The following is a 16,592-nucleotide window of genomic DNA, read 5'->3' as shown; positions in this document are numbered from 1 at the left end:
GCAGGTGAATTTTAAATGTGTGTTGATTCAATTTAACAAAGAACAGCAATTCATCCGATTTTCTACATTTTGTTAGTGTGTAATGTGATACTTAAAAAACAAGTAAAGAGAATGTTTAAATACAAGATACTGCCTATTTTAAACAGGTTGCTGTCTGTATGGTTTTGCTCTAAGTTTCCTCAGGAATGCCCCAACTATTTCTCCAGATATCATTCCTTAAATGTTCTCTTGTTATGACATACCATGTCCTGATTTGTGCTGTTCTGACTTATGTCTGGAGATATGTGCTGAAAATTAACAGCACAATCAGCATCGGGAATGGAAGGAGAATGCTTGAAGAAACTGTCCCTGATAACTTTTCCATTTTGCTTTCTTCAATAGGTGGAGTTGTTTCTCCACCGTTGGGTCTCTTTATCCTGTTTCACAATCCAATAGTGGTAGATTAGGGGAAGATGGAAAACGTAAGATATAGTGTATGGATAATGAGATATGTTTATACACATTACCCGTTCATGGGGCAGAAGATGATTGAGTAGTCGTCAGCCTTGCAGGTAAAAGTGCTGGTGCCATCATCATATGCATAGCTATAAGCCCTTGGACAAGCTCTCTTGAAGATGCTAGAATAGAATGATGGACGACAAGTTGTTGGATTGGCAAACTCACCGGCACAGCAATACTGATCTAAACCAAAGGCCTCACATGCACTCTTGCATGCTACTACATTTCCTTCTCCATCTCCACCCACCACTTGAAGTTCTTTTGGACAACCTGTTAGATTTTTGAATAGATATCTGTTAGTCTTATCTGTTAAATGCATCCCAGTATATTTGCACCCAAAGATGTTAGTCAATTGACTGCCTAAGTCGTGGTGGGCACAGTTTCTTGGTGCTTGTGCTGGTGAAGGTGAAGGTATCTGGTGGGATAGTCAAGGTGCTTGCAAGGTGGCCAGAACATTATTGCTATAAAAATAATCTTCTAATCATGTTCAGTACGCAACTACACAGAACATACCCATGTTAAGATTGGATACACATCCAGTGATATTGCATCCTCCATGGACTCCCTCTGGGGCTGCAACCATTGGCAGATTGTAACCATCAACTATGCTAACGTCGTAGAAATCTTTGGCCTCTCCTGTACCCAGAGTTATCTCGAAGAGAGAGGCAGGTGGTGTGGCACCAAGGCCATCACATTCGAGCTTTCCACCACAGTCACCTGTTTGACAAGAGCCAACGCCAGAGGCATCAAAAGTGCAGCCAGTTCTTGCCCAAATTCGACCTGACCATCCCGGGACACTTGGAATTCTGACGCTTTGGCCAGCATTCAATTGAAAGCCAGTCGTGGAAAGTTTAGGTGATGAAGAACCAGACAGTGTACCAGGCCATATTGTATAAGGACAATTGTTAGTAATGGTGAAAGTGCTGGCAAAAGAATGAGAGAAGAAGGCGCAGAAAAGCAATGAAACTGAAAGCTTTTTCCAGGAAGTTATGGTCAGCATATTATTATGGTCGTTAGTCTATGATTGTGTCCTATATTTATGGAAAATAGAGGTAGGGATATTGTGGGGGGGTGGTGGTGGTGGGGGGTGGGGTGGGTGGGGGGGTAGTTTTTGAATACAAAAATGGAACACCCTATCATATTTGTAGGTGGAAAGGAATTCTACATATTTGATACAAAATCCAAACTGTTAAGTTGCTTTGCTAATTCATCAGCTGCAACATCACACCTCTGGATTTAGCATTTCTTTGTATCTTGGATGGCCCCAATAAGAGGCAATTCCTTTCTTTAGCAACTTCGAGGATGCATGTCTGTGAAAACCATATAGAATCATCAGATAAAGAATCGGTTTTGTTTGTAGTTTCTAAAAAGGTTAGACCATATGAAAAGGGTATCTAGATTCCCATAAATTAAAAAAGAAATCAAGATAATATAGATAACTAGTCTTCGTTACTAAGTGTGGAACAAAGTGTCAAGCTTAAGCTTTACCATTATAGACATTGGAATCGTTGTAGGATCCAACTGTCGCTGAGACACTAACATTCCTTTGCAATATTAACCAATGACTTGCACATTTCGGTTGGATCTGCTCTCTATCCATGCGTCGAAGCAACAAGTAGTATATGATATGACGTGTCATTTGCAAAAAATTATCATTTAGGCATGATGAATTAATATACATTTTTACATACGATATTCTTTTAATTATATTATACATTTTACATATTTTTATATTAAGACGTAATCTTTACATAATCAACAATAATAACAACAAACCAAGTGAAATTTCGCAAGTGATGTTTGCGGAGGATAATATGTACACAGATCTTACCCCTATCTTATAAAGATAAAGACGTTGTCTCCGATAGACACTCGGCACAAGGAAAGATCTTTATATGATCATTCTCTTCTATTAAGATTGTAATACATTATTTTGTATCATTTCCTTGTTTGTTATGTAATCATAGTAAATGACATGATTTGATATATGGGTTGAATCTGGATAAATTCTGACGTTTATTTAATAATATTTTTCTTAGTCGGTTAGCTCCCTTTTATTTATTAAACATAGTGAAAGTGAATTTGCGACGAAGCAACATGTCATTGGTTAGGTTGTGCAGGAACGATTTCTTTCCTTGGTCTTTTTATGCTTTTGAATTAAATGGAAATGGGCTCTCTTCTTGTTGCCACTGTAAGTGGATGTCGACAGATCGTACGTACCAACTCAACCAACTCCAATAGCCAATTTAAAATGGAGGTAGTTTTGGACTGGCGGCAAAGTCAATTTCATAATCTATTCAAGGATTTTATACGCTGTATTAACGATTAAAATAACAAACTGCAAAAATTACTGAAAGAGAGCACACTTCTCTCGGAGAGAGTAAGTTACTGTGGTCTTTGGCGGCTCTGACAAACGGGAACAAATGATCAAAAACCAACAAACATCTTTTCCTGCTTATCCTTGTCAATCAATCGAAGAAAAAGTTGCCAAAACAATTAATTAATATGAGGGACATAACTAGCAATTATAATTGATGAACTCCTTTATTCTTCCTTCAAGTATTTTGTTTCCATCACTATGAAAAGCCAGCAAATACTACAATAGTCAGATTAGAACCAAAAAATGGAAGAATAACCCAAGGAGCAACGTACTGTGATATTGACAAAGAAGCATTTTTTTTATAAGTAATGACAAATGTTTTATAAATGGTAAACTCACACTCCAGTGCTATATAGGAAATTACAGAGACTGCAAACACCCTATCGGATCTCAATCATTGCATCTGCATCATGTACAATGCTGAGTTCGCACCAAAAAGCTAACAAAGAAATGCATCTATGTTTTTTAAGGCCAAGTATGTTCCTATTTTTGCCTTAAGAAATTCTGTTGTTTCTTTCAATACATACACTCCACCAGATGGTGGTGAGGCATGCCTCCTTAGTCGCTGACCAAGTGGAAGAGGAAGCTCTCAATGGAGCTTTGTTGCAACAGATCTTCATGGCCATACACAATTGACGAAGATGCATTCCCCGAGTTTTTCCTAGAAGACATTTTAGTGGAAATCATATTTGACTCGTATGATGACTCCTAAAATTCACCACAGCCAATCCCACTGACATTGCTTAAAACGAAATAGGGCTACGCTGCAGCTAGAGACCCGACTTTTTCTGGTCACTGCCATTCACCTTGTAGATTTCCTGAAAAGTAGCAAGAAGCCAAGAATGCAGCATATAAGCAAATACTACACTGATTGGAAGCGCCAATTTAGAATTCAAAGCACAAAGAAATAGGGAACATACAGCAAGTGTAGCCTTTCTGAATGACCTGAAACATGATCGTTCTTTCGCAATAATAGAGGAGCAAATTGAACAGCAGGGTAGTCATTTTATTGTGATTAGCAGACACCCCTTGAATTGGCTGGCTAAAGATTCTTCTTCAGGTAACACCATCAGAAAAAGCAGATACAGATGGGCAGGAGTAAACACCAGACTTCTGACTCCAAGCCCTTTCAACCAAATAGGATCGTTCTTTCGCAATAATAGAGGAGCAAATTGAACCGCAGGGTAGTCATTTTATTGTGATTAGCAGACACCCCTTGATTTGGCTGGCTAAAGATTCTTCTTCAGGTAACACCATCAGAAAAAGCAGATACAGATAGGCAGGAGTAAACACCAGACTTCTGACTCCAAGCCCTTTCAACCAAATAGGACCTTGCTTTACCAATATCAGACATGATATTACTGACAATGCTAAGCAGGATAGAGTTACACTTTAACGTGGTTAGCAAAAACCAATTGATTTTGTTAGATCATCCACATGTTCAAGAGTTCAAGGTTTGTAACTGGTTCTATTTGTTCAGACTTCAGACCTCGTGGAAGAGCACAGATCTGCTGAATAAGAAAAGAACAAACTCAGTAAGAAACTCATGATTCTGCTAATGAATTCAGACAAATAATAACTCAACAATATAACAAGCTATATCTCGACTCACAGTAAATGCTTGAGTTCCTGCAAAAGTAAAACCATTTTTAGGATGCCATGTATGAACAAATTTAAAAAGTGAATTAAGAAGAGACTAATGCAACAGGTATGAAGGAAAATAGAGCTCTCCTCCAAAACCTGCCAAACAAGTAGGAAGTTAAAGCTATAAAAGTAGGTGAGCTTTAATGAGCTCACTGAAAAGAGTGTTCTTCATCTGATGGGGCAAGTTCCTGTAGGAAAGCAAACAAAGTACTATATTTCCACTGACTGGATTCCAATAAACCTCCCAAAGTTAATCACAGTAATTAGTAGGCGACTAAAGAAGTCCAGCAAGCCAATACAGGCATTTGACAACCCGAAAAAGAATAATACTTAAAAGTGACTAGACAGTAAAACCATATATAGTTAAGGTTATACAAATAGCTGCACTGCATATAGTTAAAGCCTCATGTGGCATCAACTTGAGCGCACATCAACATTTGTAGACATAATATTGTTACTCCTAAATAGTTACCATAGAGCTACAGTCCATAGGATTGTCCAATATAAGTGCCACCTACAAATGGCAAGACAACCAGGTCTGCCATGTAAATTATAAAATTGTTCTTATTCCTGTCCCGAAAGACAGGAAATTTTAAAACAGACGAAAGGAAGGAAATTTATTATATCTAGCTCATGTCCATTCCATCTCCAACTTGACTGCAAATGGGACTGACAGCAGTGAAAGATCTCTCAAATGGTGATGGATGGAAATGTGCATCCCTTCTGCGCTTAAAGGCACAGCTATCAGAAGGGGAACTTTCAGCATCAAACTTCCTCCGTACACCTTTCACAGCCTGCACTTCAGCTGATGTTAAAGGGAAAATCTGCTTGCTAACTCTGCAAAGAGAGTTATGATTATCATACACTATTCGCTGGTTACAGTTTTTGTCACAAATGTGTGTCAGCCCAGTTAGACGGCAGCGGTACATGTTCCCACAAACATGTTCATTTGCACATTTCCAATCGCATTTGTGAACAGGGTTTGGGCCATCTTGGCCAAGAATAGTCGACAGATATATAACATTTGTAGGCACTGCTACCATAGATTTTCCAAGTACCTCCATTCTTCAGTTGATCAGCAAACTTGAGTTTGAGAAGATATGCACACCCCACTTGCCTTGCCCCGATGCTCTGTAGACCCAACAAGTACGAGATCCGTCAAGATTGATGGGACGGTTATGGAATAAAATGATTTCAAAGGACTAAAACCATCTTAAATCTTTTCCTATTGAAAATCAACTCTAAGCAGACCTCAATTTAGAAAGAAATAGAAAAGCTTAGCATAAAATACTTGATCAACTGGCAGTTGCACCCAAAGGGGTGGCCTAATGGTCAATGAAGTGGGAGAGGAAACTTGAGGTCTCAAGTTCAAAACCCAACAGAGAGAAAAACAATAGGTGGTTTCTTCCTATCAGCCTAAGTATTGGTGAGCCAATTGTGGGAGGAAGCAGTTAACTGACAGAATAGTTGATGGCTGCAAACTGGCCCGAACACTACTGTCATAAAGAAAATAAAAAATGGAGGCCACGATAAAGGTCTTTGATTCAAAAGACATCATATTAACCCTCTCCACTTAAACATCTAGAGTAAATCTGAAGTGTTCTATTAACACTAAGTGCAAGAAATTGTTCGTTACATGTAATTTCATAAATTATCTGGTTAGGTGTGTATGACAAAAGTCATTTTTCACCTCCAAATTACACCTAAAATTAAGCTCCATTAAAAGATTGACAAAATAGGGCGTATAGGAACAGTAAAAAGTTTCCAATTCCATCAGCGTACAGATATTTATCTCCCACAAACATTTAGCAGAGAATAAACCAAATCTAACGAGGAATATCTCAAGATCTAGGACATAATTATAAATAAATAAATAAAACAGGTAGATATTGCAGCTACCTGATTCTGAGCTACTTCTACAACAAATTATTTATTAAAAAAAAAACAGAAAATAGGAAAAAGAGGCCAAATCATGAAATTAAAGAGACCCGAGAAAGAACTTACGCAGTAACCGAAATGAAGACCACCTCGCAAAGCTATTCCTCCTACCCGAGCGCTCTCTCTCTCTCTCTCTCTCTCTCTCTCTCTCTCTCTCTCTCACACACACACACACACAAAACACAGTTTCTCTCTCTGGGACTTTTTCAGAGTGAAGCAAAGGAATGGGAAGAAGTAGGAAGAGTATTTATAGAGTGAGGCGACACGGATAAGATGCTGTGATCCGATTCTCATGTGGACCGTTGGACGTAAATGTAAATGTACATGAAATTTCTGCGAAATGAAAATTTTATTTTGTCCTTTTCGACTTTTGTTATTGTTATTACGACGTCGTTTAATCTTTTTGAATGGCTTTGGCTTAATTGCGAGTGAGACGGAGGGTGCATCTTCCCGCTCCTTTGGACTCTTCTATAACCTTTATATTTTTCTTTTTTCCTTTTATCGTGGGGAGCTTTTGGTCAAGGTCGTCGTTTTGTAACGTTAAAATAGAGAAGGAAAAAAATAAAAAAATAAATAGACTTGAAAGACCTACCAGGTGTTGGCACGTGTCAATAACAGCGCTGTATTTGGGAAACGTGGCTTTCGTCTTTGTTAGAGCCGTTTACTTCTTTACTAACACCCGTTTTTGTCGTGCTTATTGGTTTGGTGGATCCGATAATTTGGGCTTCTATTCCACCAATTTATGGGCCAAAATTCTAACGTGCTTTTGTAAAGCCCAGGAGCGCTGGCAAAATACTAAACTGATTGCATAAAAGCGTATACAATATGTATCTTTGTTTGTATATTATACATACAAATAATATATAATTTATTTTCGAAGCAACTAAAAATATACATTTCTCGTTCTTAAATCATAATTACAGTCTCCATCCATTGAGTTGTATCATAGTAGTCCTCAAATTATAATAGTCAACTGATCATGTGAATTACAGACCTCACAGTATTTATCATGCAAGAAACTACCTATCGAAGTAGCTGAGATATCTTCGAGAAAAAAAAGAAAAGATAAGATAACAAACAAAGGTTCAAGTTAAGGCTAGTTCACTTGGTGAGCTTTTTATATTTTACAATTGATATGAAAAGTTCAAACCGTGTAGCGTAATATCCCCCTTCCTCTTTCCACTCTCCCTTTTCCCAATGATGTAATAATTTTTTTATAACATAATAGTTAGTCCTCCATTTCAATTTAGGTGAACTTATTTGACCGGACACAAAATTTAAAAAAAGAAAAAAGACTTTTGAACTTGTGGTGTAAAATGAGTCACATATATTTTGTGTGGCTATAAATCATTGAATAAAGATAAATTGTTTCCAAATAAGGAAATAAGTAATTCTTTTTGACACAGACTAAAAAGGAAATAGATTCACATAAATTGAAATGGAGGGAGAAATACTTAGTAGTAGTAATTTGCAAATAGAGAATTAATTTCCGTGCTTAAATTGTTTATGGTCCTTCCGTTTAACTTTTATATGTGAAAAGTATTTCCTCCTTCTTTCAAGTATATTTGCTAAACTGTTTCCAAAAAACAAATTCTCTTTCTATCAAAAGTTGTAAATTAAAATTAAAAAGGTCCAACTTTTCTTATTTTATCCTAATCAATAAGTATTATCTTAGAAACAAGTCGAAACATACCCGTAAAAGTTTCTCTTTTAATATTACCGAGAAGTTTAAATTTTATAAAGTTCATTACCAACATATTTAACTCAATTAACCTAAATAGCCGCTCACCAAATCTTTTAAATTAAAAATAGCCAGTGAATATATAATATATGTATTATTTATATATAATAGATGCATAACTATGTATAATCTATGTATACCGACTAGATAAAGTAATAGTGAATCTGGCCGTCTATTTGTGTAATAATCTCTTAAAATAATCTGAGTTTTGCAGCTAGGATATTATGAAGCATTTAAGTTTTGAATATACTCGGTTGTTGTTAAATTTTGAATATACTTAATTTATTTATTTAATCTCCACTACGGAGCACGGGGGTATTTCGGAGAACTCACAAGATTCTTCCACAGGCTAGAAGTCAGAACCCTCCTTTTCCGCCGCACTCCGCCATCCCCATTTCACCTATAGAGCCAAAAAGGTAAGTTGGAGTACCGATCTTGGAATTCAGGTAGCTAGCCGTTTAAACAACAGTTGAAGTATTGTAATTTTACCTCTCATCAGAACCTGGTGGCAGGAGCAGAGACAGCCGAACGGTTCGGCCAAACTCAATAATTTTGATCCAAATCCTATTTTCGTTTATTGAATATGCATAAATTATTAATTTAGAACTCAGTAACTTAAAAGAAGTAGAATCTTCAACCCATAAGCTTCAAATCCGGTCTCCGCTTCTCCCTGATGTTTTTTTTTTTCTCTTTATTTATTTTACGCCTGCGATAACTCCTCTTTGGTGATTTTGGCAATATATGAAGTTTAGACACATATCGTATACCTGTTATCAACAAAATTAAGCAATAACACTTCAATTTAACCACTCTTTCTTGTCCATGTACTAAGTTTGGTGTCTAGCAGATATGCATTTATCTCCTGTTTTACTTGATAATCTATCTTCTTTTGGTTGTAACCCTCTTCTTGTTTGCAGCTTGTTTTACTAGCCAAAAATGATTCACTCTTGGTTCTTATGGTTGATTCTGGTTTAATTTGGTACTTCAGAATTTTAGTTTTGGTTGTTTTTGTAATTACTAGAGAGGAATAAATATGCTTCGATAAGCTTGACAATATGTTAGGCTCCGCAAGGGGGTGGGGAGTAAACTAGAGTAATCAAATTTGTTCTATTTTGGTCAATAGTGCATTGTGTTAGTTCATTCTTTACCAGTGTTGGCTGATAAAGTGCAACGATATTTTGTTGTTTTTGAATGGTCCATACTGTCGAAGGTATAATTAAATAAATAAAAGTGTTTTCTGTCTAACAATTAAGCTTTTAGATGAAATAGTCACACATCTCCACATGGTATCAGAGTAGGCACAAATTGTTCGTATAAATCATGGACAGAATTATGATATCTTTCACTTGCACATATATATGTTTGTCATTGATTTGTTGTGGTGCCGAATGCCATTTGCAGGTTTTAACGATGGGTATTTTAGTTACTAGGTTGAGTCTGTTTGGTGTATCCAATTGTAGTGGTTCATTTATATATTGTTGGCGGATCCCACTGGAACAATGTAGACTATGTAGTTGTACATATGTAGAATCCAATGATGAATGCTTATATTGCTGGTGCCAAACGACACTCCACCCAAAGTTGGATGTTTGATTTGAAATTGGTTTATGCGGATTCATCTTTTCCCCCTTGTTTTCTTATTCAAAGTATACAGTTCAACTTTGGAGCGTTTGATCCTGGAGTACAGGTTAGTTGGCTTACAAGTGCATAGTCCCTTCATTCGTTTTTTCTTTATTTTTTTCTTTCTTGATAAGTTGCATAGTATTTTCACCTCTTCATAAAAACAAAAATAGAAAACATAGTCTTTTCATTCTTGTATATCTGATTTCAAAGACGTCAATCCTTCCTCTCTCTCTAGTTATTTTAAGGTGTAACGGCTGAAGTTAGAACTGAAGTCACTCTAATAGGATATGCACATTGATGCTTGAGGAGATCAAATTTTTTTGAGGTAACTGCTTATATTCCCTTCTTTTACTGGTCTGCCAGCATAAGCATTACTTCTCTCTATGCTTTAGCTTACTCTTAGCGAACATGGTATGCTAATAAATATTGGAATTTCTTAATGGGCTTTTGGTAATTTATGTTACAGGTCTCTAACATTTTGAGTCATGTTCCCTTCTTTTATGACTGCTGGATCATAACCAAAATACTTTTTCTTTCAAGAACGTTTGATCCCTCATTATCCGACCCCATATTTGAGTCTGTTGCTCTAGTTGTGTTACACAAATTAAATACTCAGGTTATAAGGATACCTTTGCCATTATATTTCCTAATATGGTATGCATTTGCATATGCATTCAAAAAGCAGCATATGCATATATGCTCCGTGTACGTTAAGGTTCTATGCTGTGTTATTTTTTGCTATTATTGGTGACGCTTTGCCGATTGAAGGTAAGTTGAGTCATTTTATGCCACTTGTTTCAACAGCTAGTTCCCCTGGGTTGGTTGTTTGATTTTGTGTCCAGATCCTCTCTCATTTAGGGCAAGGGGGTACGGAATTTCTTGTTTCCTGCTAGTAGCCGGACGTTAGCTCTCTGCAGTTGTTAAGCTGTTTGCGCTGAATAATTTTTTCAAAAAAATTCCATCACTCAAGCACATCTATCAAGTTGGCCAACTACGTATTCAACAAGGTATTCTCTCTTTATACAAAAAATGCTAGTATAATAAGAAAAGGATCTTCACATCGTTTTTATTATTATGAAACGATCTTTTATTTCTTTCAGTCCATAAGCGCCAAAAGAGGCATTGTGGTGATATTTCCCAGGCTGCCTCCTTTCACTGTCGATCCTCTGTAATAACCAGCTCGTGATTACTTCCTTCATAGTCCTTGGTAACAACCAAAATATACTAAATAATACGAATATGATGGTCCACAGCTGACCAATTCTGGTACCATATATGCTAGAAATTTGTTTTTCTTTTTTTGCTTTTGGCTCCATTTTTTGGGAAAAAAATTGAGTGTTTTGCTTTAGTGTTATATAAGTACTTATATGCTTGTGTACTGACAATTATGAAACATGGTTCCTCTTCCTTCCTGCAGAGACTATAATTATGTCGTTGTATAAAGTTATTTTACTCTCTATGATGATCAATGTTTTCCTAACAACTATAAATTGTGCCCCGCAGTTTCGCCTCTGGTTTAATTGGAGCTGGGGAAGAATGCATTATGAAAAATCTTCAAGTCCAATCTGATCGACAAAATGATCTTGTGGGTTACTATTACAGTGGTCATGGAATTGATTTTCAATATTGACTATCCTTCATTGTGCTGCTAAAGGTCCTTGAAAAGACGACCCTTTAACCACCTGAATGGATCGTATCAATGTAATATCTATGATCTCTGTATTCATTGTTGCCATCTTGTCCGAGAGTGCAATTTTGTCTAAAATCTGGCCAGTGAAGAACTGATTTAGATCATCATCCTCTGAGACAGGCTTCTGTTTTGGAAAAAACCAAATATTGGAATTGTTAAACTTGGCCCAAGTATAACATTTAAAATGAGCATGCTGCAGGTATCCATACCCATTTTGGCCTTTTTATTTGTCATTATAGCCATAAACTATTTGTCCGAGATATGTCATTTTTGAAAACTTAGCAATTAATTATTTTTTCTATTCCAAGCTTATTATTTCAAAAATATAATTATTAAGTTACACAGTTATAGAAGGGATAAGGATAATTTAGCAAATACCCTTTATGACTAATGCTATTAAATAATTTTTTTAACGGGTGAAACTTTTAAATGACAAGTAGGGGTGTTCATAAAAACCCGAAAAATCGAACCAAACCAACCAAAAAAATTGATACTTTTTAGGTTTGGTTTGGTTTGGTTTTGGTTTTGAATTTTAAAAACCGATCAAATTTGGTTTGGTTTTGGTTTTAGTAAAAAAATAACTGAAAAAATCCGAACCAAACCGACTATAGAAGTAACTATTTAAATTTATTATTACACCTATATGTATGTATATTTTTATATAAAGTTTTTAAAATTTTATGGTACATATTAATCGTTTATATTTTTAGTCTAGTTTTTTGCTATTATAATAATCTAATTCTTTGCCTTTACATTCTAGTTTGATTGGTAGCTTTCTTTTGCTAAGTACAAGAATTTATTTTATGTTAAAAATAATTGATTTTTAATTGAGTACTTAAATTATTCATCACTAGTTGATTCAATTATCATTAATATATCTTGGTAAATGATAGATTTCTTAAAGAGCAATTGGTTTGATAGTGTTACGTTAAAAATAGTCTCCGGAATGTGTTTGGTAGTGTAGTCTTATATTTAAGAAAAAATTCGATAAATAACCGAAAAAATCGAAAAACTAACTAAAACCGATAAAAATCGAATCGATAAAAATCCGACTTAATTGATTTGGTTTTATTTCAATATTTGAAGAACCGGCTTACTTGGTTTGGTTTTATTTTTTTTATTTTTTATTTTTGGGAAAAAACCATGAACCCCTAATGACACGTAAACATGACATGATGGAATAATGCGTAGTATTCTAGAATTGAACTTTGCGTCAAAAGCAGTTTCCGTTAATGGGTTGGTGACGCTAAGAAGCAATTTATTAATGGGTGACTGCTAATTTCATGTGACCATTAATGACTCCACTAAATGCAAAATGACGAAGGGCACCATTAGTTTACATTTAATTGTCTCTCGTCATTCATCAATTTTCAAAAGAGTCGGATAAAACCGCAGTATTGCATCTAACGCCACTGACACAAGAATTATTATTCACTCCTGATTAGTAATGTGTTAAAAGGGGAGCATTAAGAAAATAAAAGTTTAGACCGCAATAGCCAGTAGTCAATACTAAATTGCTTTAACAGAGAAAACTGGGGCTTCGCCATTCATTTAGGTTTAACAAATCTGGTGATTGATAGACGTGTGCATTAATTATCCCGAAAAGTATGAGCAATAATATAGCAATAAATAGCAGTATATAACAATAAATGATATTTAAGTAAATAGGAGAAGTGATTCACCCAATAAAGGATGAACTAGATGATTGTCCCTGACAATGATAAGTGACTGACAAATCCTAGAATGGTCAAATTATTCTCGGATCTGATGAAAAAGTATGGAATAATATGAACGAGAATCTTGATGAAAATGTAGTGTTTGTATTTTAGTGAGAGAGAGAATCTTTTATCAAAAGCTTGTTCTTATCAAATGAATGTCACTTGCCCCATATCATTGTCTATTTTTCTATTTATATGAGACATTTTTCTAATAAACCGTAATAGTACAAGTACAGAGAATATTCACTAGAATATTCTCTTTAATATCTTGTTTCGAAAACTAGCCGTTACAGCTTCGTCAACGGTGCTCGACCTCGACCATTATTGACATCTCGACCACGAATCTCGTTGCTTCCTAGTCGACCTCGACTGATGACGACTCGAGGACTCTTTCTTTAGTGTTATCTTATCTTAAATATTCTAGGGCAGATTTTGACCCATACAGTTAGTCCCTCTGATTATTAAGGCCAGCCTCGTGCGGGCTTGATGAGCGGATTCTGTTTACTATGGTTGAAACGATTGGACAAGCTGACCGGGTCGTGATGATTGGGGCGAGTTGGTAGCGTGGCCCCTTGTGAACCGCAAACTTCGGAGTTGTGCGGTCCATGAATCAGGGTGACGTCATGACGTCGTGCGTCATTATGACGCATTTTTCTGATGCGTTGCTCCGTTTGCGTGCGTCTTTTGATTGGATCTGCCTCTTCGGTTACGGTGCCAGGTAATGATGAATCAATTTCTTGGTTTTGACGCTTGAATTTTTATAAATAAGAGTGTGTGGGTATAATTTCAACCTTTGCGATATGCTTGCACCAAAACTCTATACCTTCTTCTTCCTCCTCCATTGTTGTGCATTTTTTCTTCCTGTTCCAACGATCTCTATCGTTTTCGATTCTCCGTTGTTTGATACCTTCCTTTCTTTTGTTGAAAATATGTCTAACATACCTTCTGGGCCCAATGAGGGAAGTGATTCGGTCCTTCTGGCAATTCTCTTTCCTCCTCATGTGGAGAACGCTCCCACTGCCACAGAGACAGAGGCTTTCCGACTGTGGAAGAGATAGTTCCTCGCAACCCCGATGTCAATTCTAATTTCTCAAAATTGCATGAAGCCGAACCCGGAACCTTTAAATCAACGATGAAGGAGGCTGATTTGTCAGAGCTTAAAGCAAAGTACGACCTTCCTGACCACGTCAAATTGATCCCCGTGGGGTGGGATGCGGTGCAACACCACCGTCCTGGGTATTGCGCATTCTACGCCTACCCCTTTCACGTTAGCTACACTTTTTCTCTCCTCCCGCTGGTGGAGGAATTCTGTCGCTTCTACGGCATTTGCCCGGCTCAAGTCGCGCCGTATGTTTACAAGCTCATAAGGATGCTCACCAAGTTCGTTGAGTTGGCCAGGGTCGAGATCACACTTCGAATTCTGATGCACTTATTTGCCCCCAACTTTTACATGGGGACGATGCTGAATCTCTGGCTAACTGCCTCTTCTGGCTCAACTTCTTCTTTGTTAGAATTGAAGACGTGGTAGCTAACTTCGACGACTTACCTGAAGCTTGGAATTGCACTCGTAAGCGCCTCGCTCCCTTGCACGTAGGTATTTGGTTTACTTTGCTTAGTTGTGGATTCTGACCTCTCGTCCTATTCTTATGCAGCCAAGATCTCGCCTACCCCTTTGGTCGAGGACATTTTTAGTTGGGTCGGCCAGCTCCTCCCTCACATCGTGGGAATTCGCGAGTGGCCGGGCTTCTTCAAGAGGTTTGGGCCGGCTACCCCCTCGACTAGTAAGTAGCCTTTGTCTTTGTTTTGTTGGTTATTTCGCTTGTGTAGTTGTTTTGGTGATCCTTTTGTGCTTCCCTTAATTTCAGCTAGGGGTACTCGAGGAGGTCGAGAGTTCCCGCACATGCGTTTTGTAAGAGGAAAGTTGCCGCCTCTTTAGCTCCTACCCCTTCTACGACCGCGGCTGATTTTGGTCGTTCCTCGGTCCCACATGCTGATACTTCTGCATCAACTCCTTCTTTATATGTGGAGACTTCGGCAGCGGAAGCTTCGTCTTCTCCCTTGTATCGTCTCATAGACGACGAGGAGGAGTCATTGCCAGGTGATGGGGACCTGATGCCCCATAAGAGGAGATCGGTGGACGTGGGCGACGGGGTTGCCCAGGCCGTTGACTCGATGATAGATGGCTTCACGCTTCATGAGACGGCAACTATTGTCATAGAAGACGATGTTGGGCCGACTTCTGAGTTTTCGAGGTTGGCAAGGGTGTATCTCTCCCTTCTGCGATAACGGAAACCGAAGGACCGACCGCTAGGAATTCTGATACTTCGCGGTAAAAAGGGTCGTCGACCTCGCAACTGGCTAATGATCTTTATTCAACGGCCTATGGGAGAGGAAAAGGTGTTGCCGAAAACGGCTATGAGACGGGTTCAGACATTGACGCTGCAGAGCTGGGGATGATGGAGGAAGGGTTTACCCAGCTCGAGGTGAGGCTGGAGGGATCTACGCGAACCATTGCTCCGACATGGAGGGCGAAACCCTCAATGAGCTGGATAATGTTACCTTGTCGAGGAGCATAGACGACCTTGCTCTCAGGGTAAGTATTTTAGGGCTTCGTTTTTCTGTCTGTTATGTTTAAAAAATTTTGTTTAGTGCTTTACCTTTGTTAGTGGGGGCGTTCTCATTTTTGTTTTTCTTCTTTTTCTTTCTTTTTATGACTACAGATCATGATCTTGGAGATTGAAAGCGCCGGAAGGGAGGAGAAGCATAAGGCAATATTTGCAAGGTTACAACGCAAATATTTCGAGTACCACGACAAGTACCAGGAGTTTTGCAGGCGGTCTGGTGAGGGAGGAAATATGCAGACCCTTCGCGATGAATTTAAAGAGAAGGATGACGAATTGGTGAGAGTCATTGAGAAGTGCAGTGTCCTTGAGGGGACGTTGAGAAGTAAGTAGGAAGAGCTCAAGGTCAGCAGAACCGTAGAGGCCCAATATGGTGACCTCCAGATGCAAGTGATCGAGTTGCGCATATATTTGGAAGAGTGCCGCCTATAGATGAAGGTCCTTCATAGCGAGGTTGCCGAGAAACAGAACGAGCTTGAGAAGGCGGAGTCTTGCCATTTGGAGGCTCAGAGAAAGTCGGAGATGTTAGAGTTGGCAAATAGGACTCTCCGGGCCGAGCGAGAGATTTACCAATCTACGGCGAAGGCAAAAGAATATAGATTGGAGGAGAGGATCGGAGAGCTGGAAAAAGATAACTTCCTCCTCCAGGACCGGGTGGCCGCCTTAGAGGATGAAAAGGCTCAACTGCTCGCACAGTCGTCATCCTATCGCACTTCAAATTTCCCAAATGCTCCTCGAT

The 16,592-nt window shown here is 38.0% G+C and overlaps 2 protein-coding genes and 1 long non-coding RNA gene across 11 annotated transcripts; 1 reads left to right on the top strand and 2 right to left on the bottom strand.

Annotated features, from left to right (window-relative positions):
• Positions 1–5: 5 nt before the first annotated feature.
• On the bottom strand, positions 6–6,602 carry LOC104120347 (pathogenesis-related thaumatin-like protein 3.5). Of its 6 annotated transcripts, none has more exons than XM_070197286.1 (7): positions 6,527–6,593; positions 5,581–5,653; positions 3,799–4,389; positions 2,865–3,696; positions 1,012–1,808; positions 507–768; positions 6–416 (listed from the first exon to the last, which is right to left on the bottom strand). In XM_070197286.1, the coding sequence occupies exons 5-7, from the start codon at positions 1,496–1,498 to the stop codon at positions 269–271; spliced, it is 897 nt and encodes a 298-aa protein (XP_070053387.1). In that variant the 5' UTR covers positions 1,499–1,808; positions 2,865–3,696; positions 3,799–4,389; positions 5,581–5,653; positions 6,527–6,593; the 3' UTR covers positions 6–268. The 6 variants fall into 6 exon arrangements, with proteins under 6 accessions (XP_070053387.1, XP_070053388.1, XP_070053390.1 ...); XM_070197287.1 differs by having other exon boundaries at positions 3,799–4,386; XM_070197289.1 differs by lacking the exon at positions 5,581–5,653 and having other exon boundaries at positions 3,799–4,386; positions 6,527–6,602.
• LOC104120346 (uncharacterized) lies at positions 4,847–5,586 on the bottom strand. Its single transcript, XM_070197290.1, has one exon. It carries the CDS (start codon positions 5,584–5,586, stop codon positions 5,149–5,151), a length of 438 nt encoding a protein of 145 aa, XP_070053391.1. The 3' UTR covers positions 4,847–5,148.
• A 1,823-nt stretch (positions 6,603–8,425) lies between the features above and the next one.
• Positions 8,426–11,734, top strand: LOC104120345 (uncharacterized). 4 transcript variants are annotated; one of them, XR_001974039.3, is made up of 3 exons: positions 8,490–10,831; positions 10,925–11,031; positions 11,328–11,734. It is a non-coding gene; the product is annotated as an uncharacterized lncRNA (long non-coding RNA). The 4 variants fall into 4 exon arrangements; XR_011414860.1 differs by lacking the exon at positions 10,925–11,031 and having other exon boundaries at positions 8,426–10,149; XR_691631.4 differs by lacking the exon at positions 10,925–11,031 and having other exon boundaries at positions 8,426–10,831.
• Positions 11,735–16,592: the final 4,858 nt, after the last annotated feature.

Source organism: Nicotiana tomentosiformis, chromosome 3 (genome assembly GCF_000390325.3).
Source record: "Nicotiana tomentosiformis chromosome 3, ASM39032v3, whole genome shotgun sequence".
NCBI lineage: Eukaryota > Viridiplantae > Streptophyta > Magnoliopsida > Solanales > Solanaceae > Nicotiana > Nicotiana tomentosiformis.
The sequence above is the reverse complement of the archived record's forward strand: the minus strand, read 5'-3'. Positions and strand labels throughout refer to the sequence as shown.

Coding starts and splice junctions, on each gene's coding strand:
- LOC104120346 (XM_070197290.1), bottom strand. CDS start 5,586: ATGGAGGTACTTGGAAAATCTATGGTAGCAGTGCCTACAAATGTTATA.
- LOC104120347 (XM_070197289.1), bottom strand. CDS start 1,498: ATGCTGACCATAACTTCCTGGAAAAAGCTTTCAGTTTCATTGCTTTTC. Junction 769..1,011: donor TGTATCCAATCTTAACATGG/GTATGTTCTGTG, acceptor AAAATCTAACAG/GTTGTCCAAAAGAACTTCAA. Junction 417..506: donor ATCTTCTGCCCCATGAACGG/GTAATGTGTATA, acceptor ATTGTGAAACAG/GATAAAGAGACCCAACGGTG.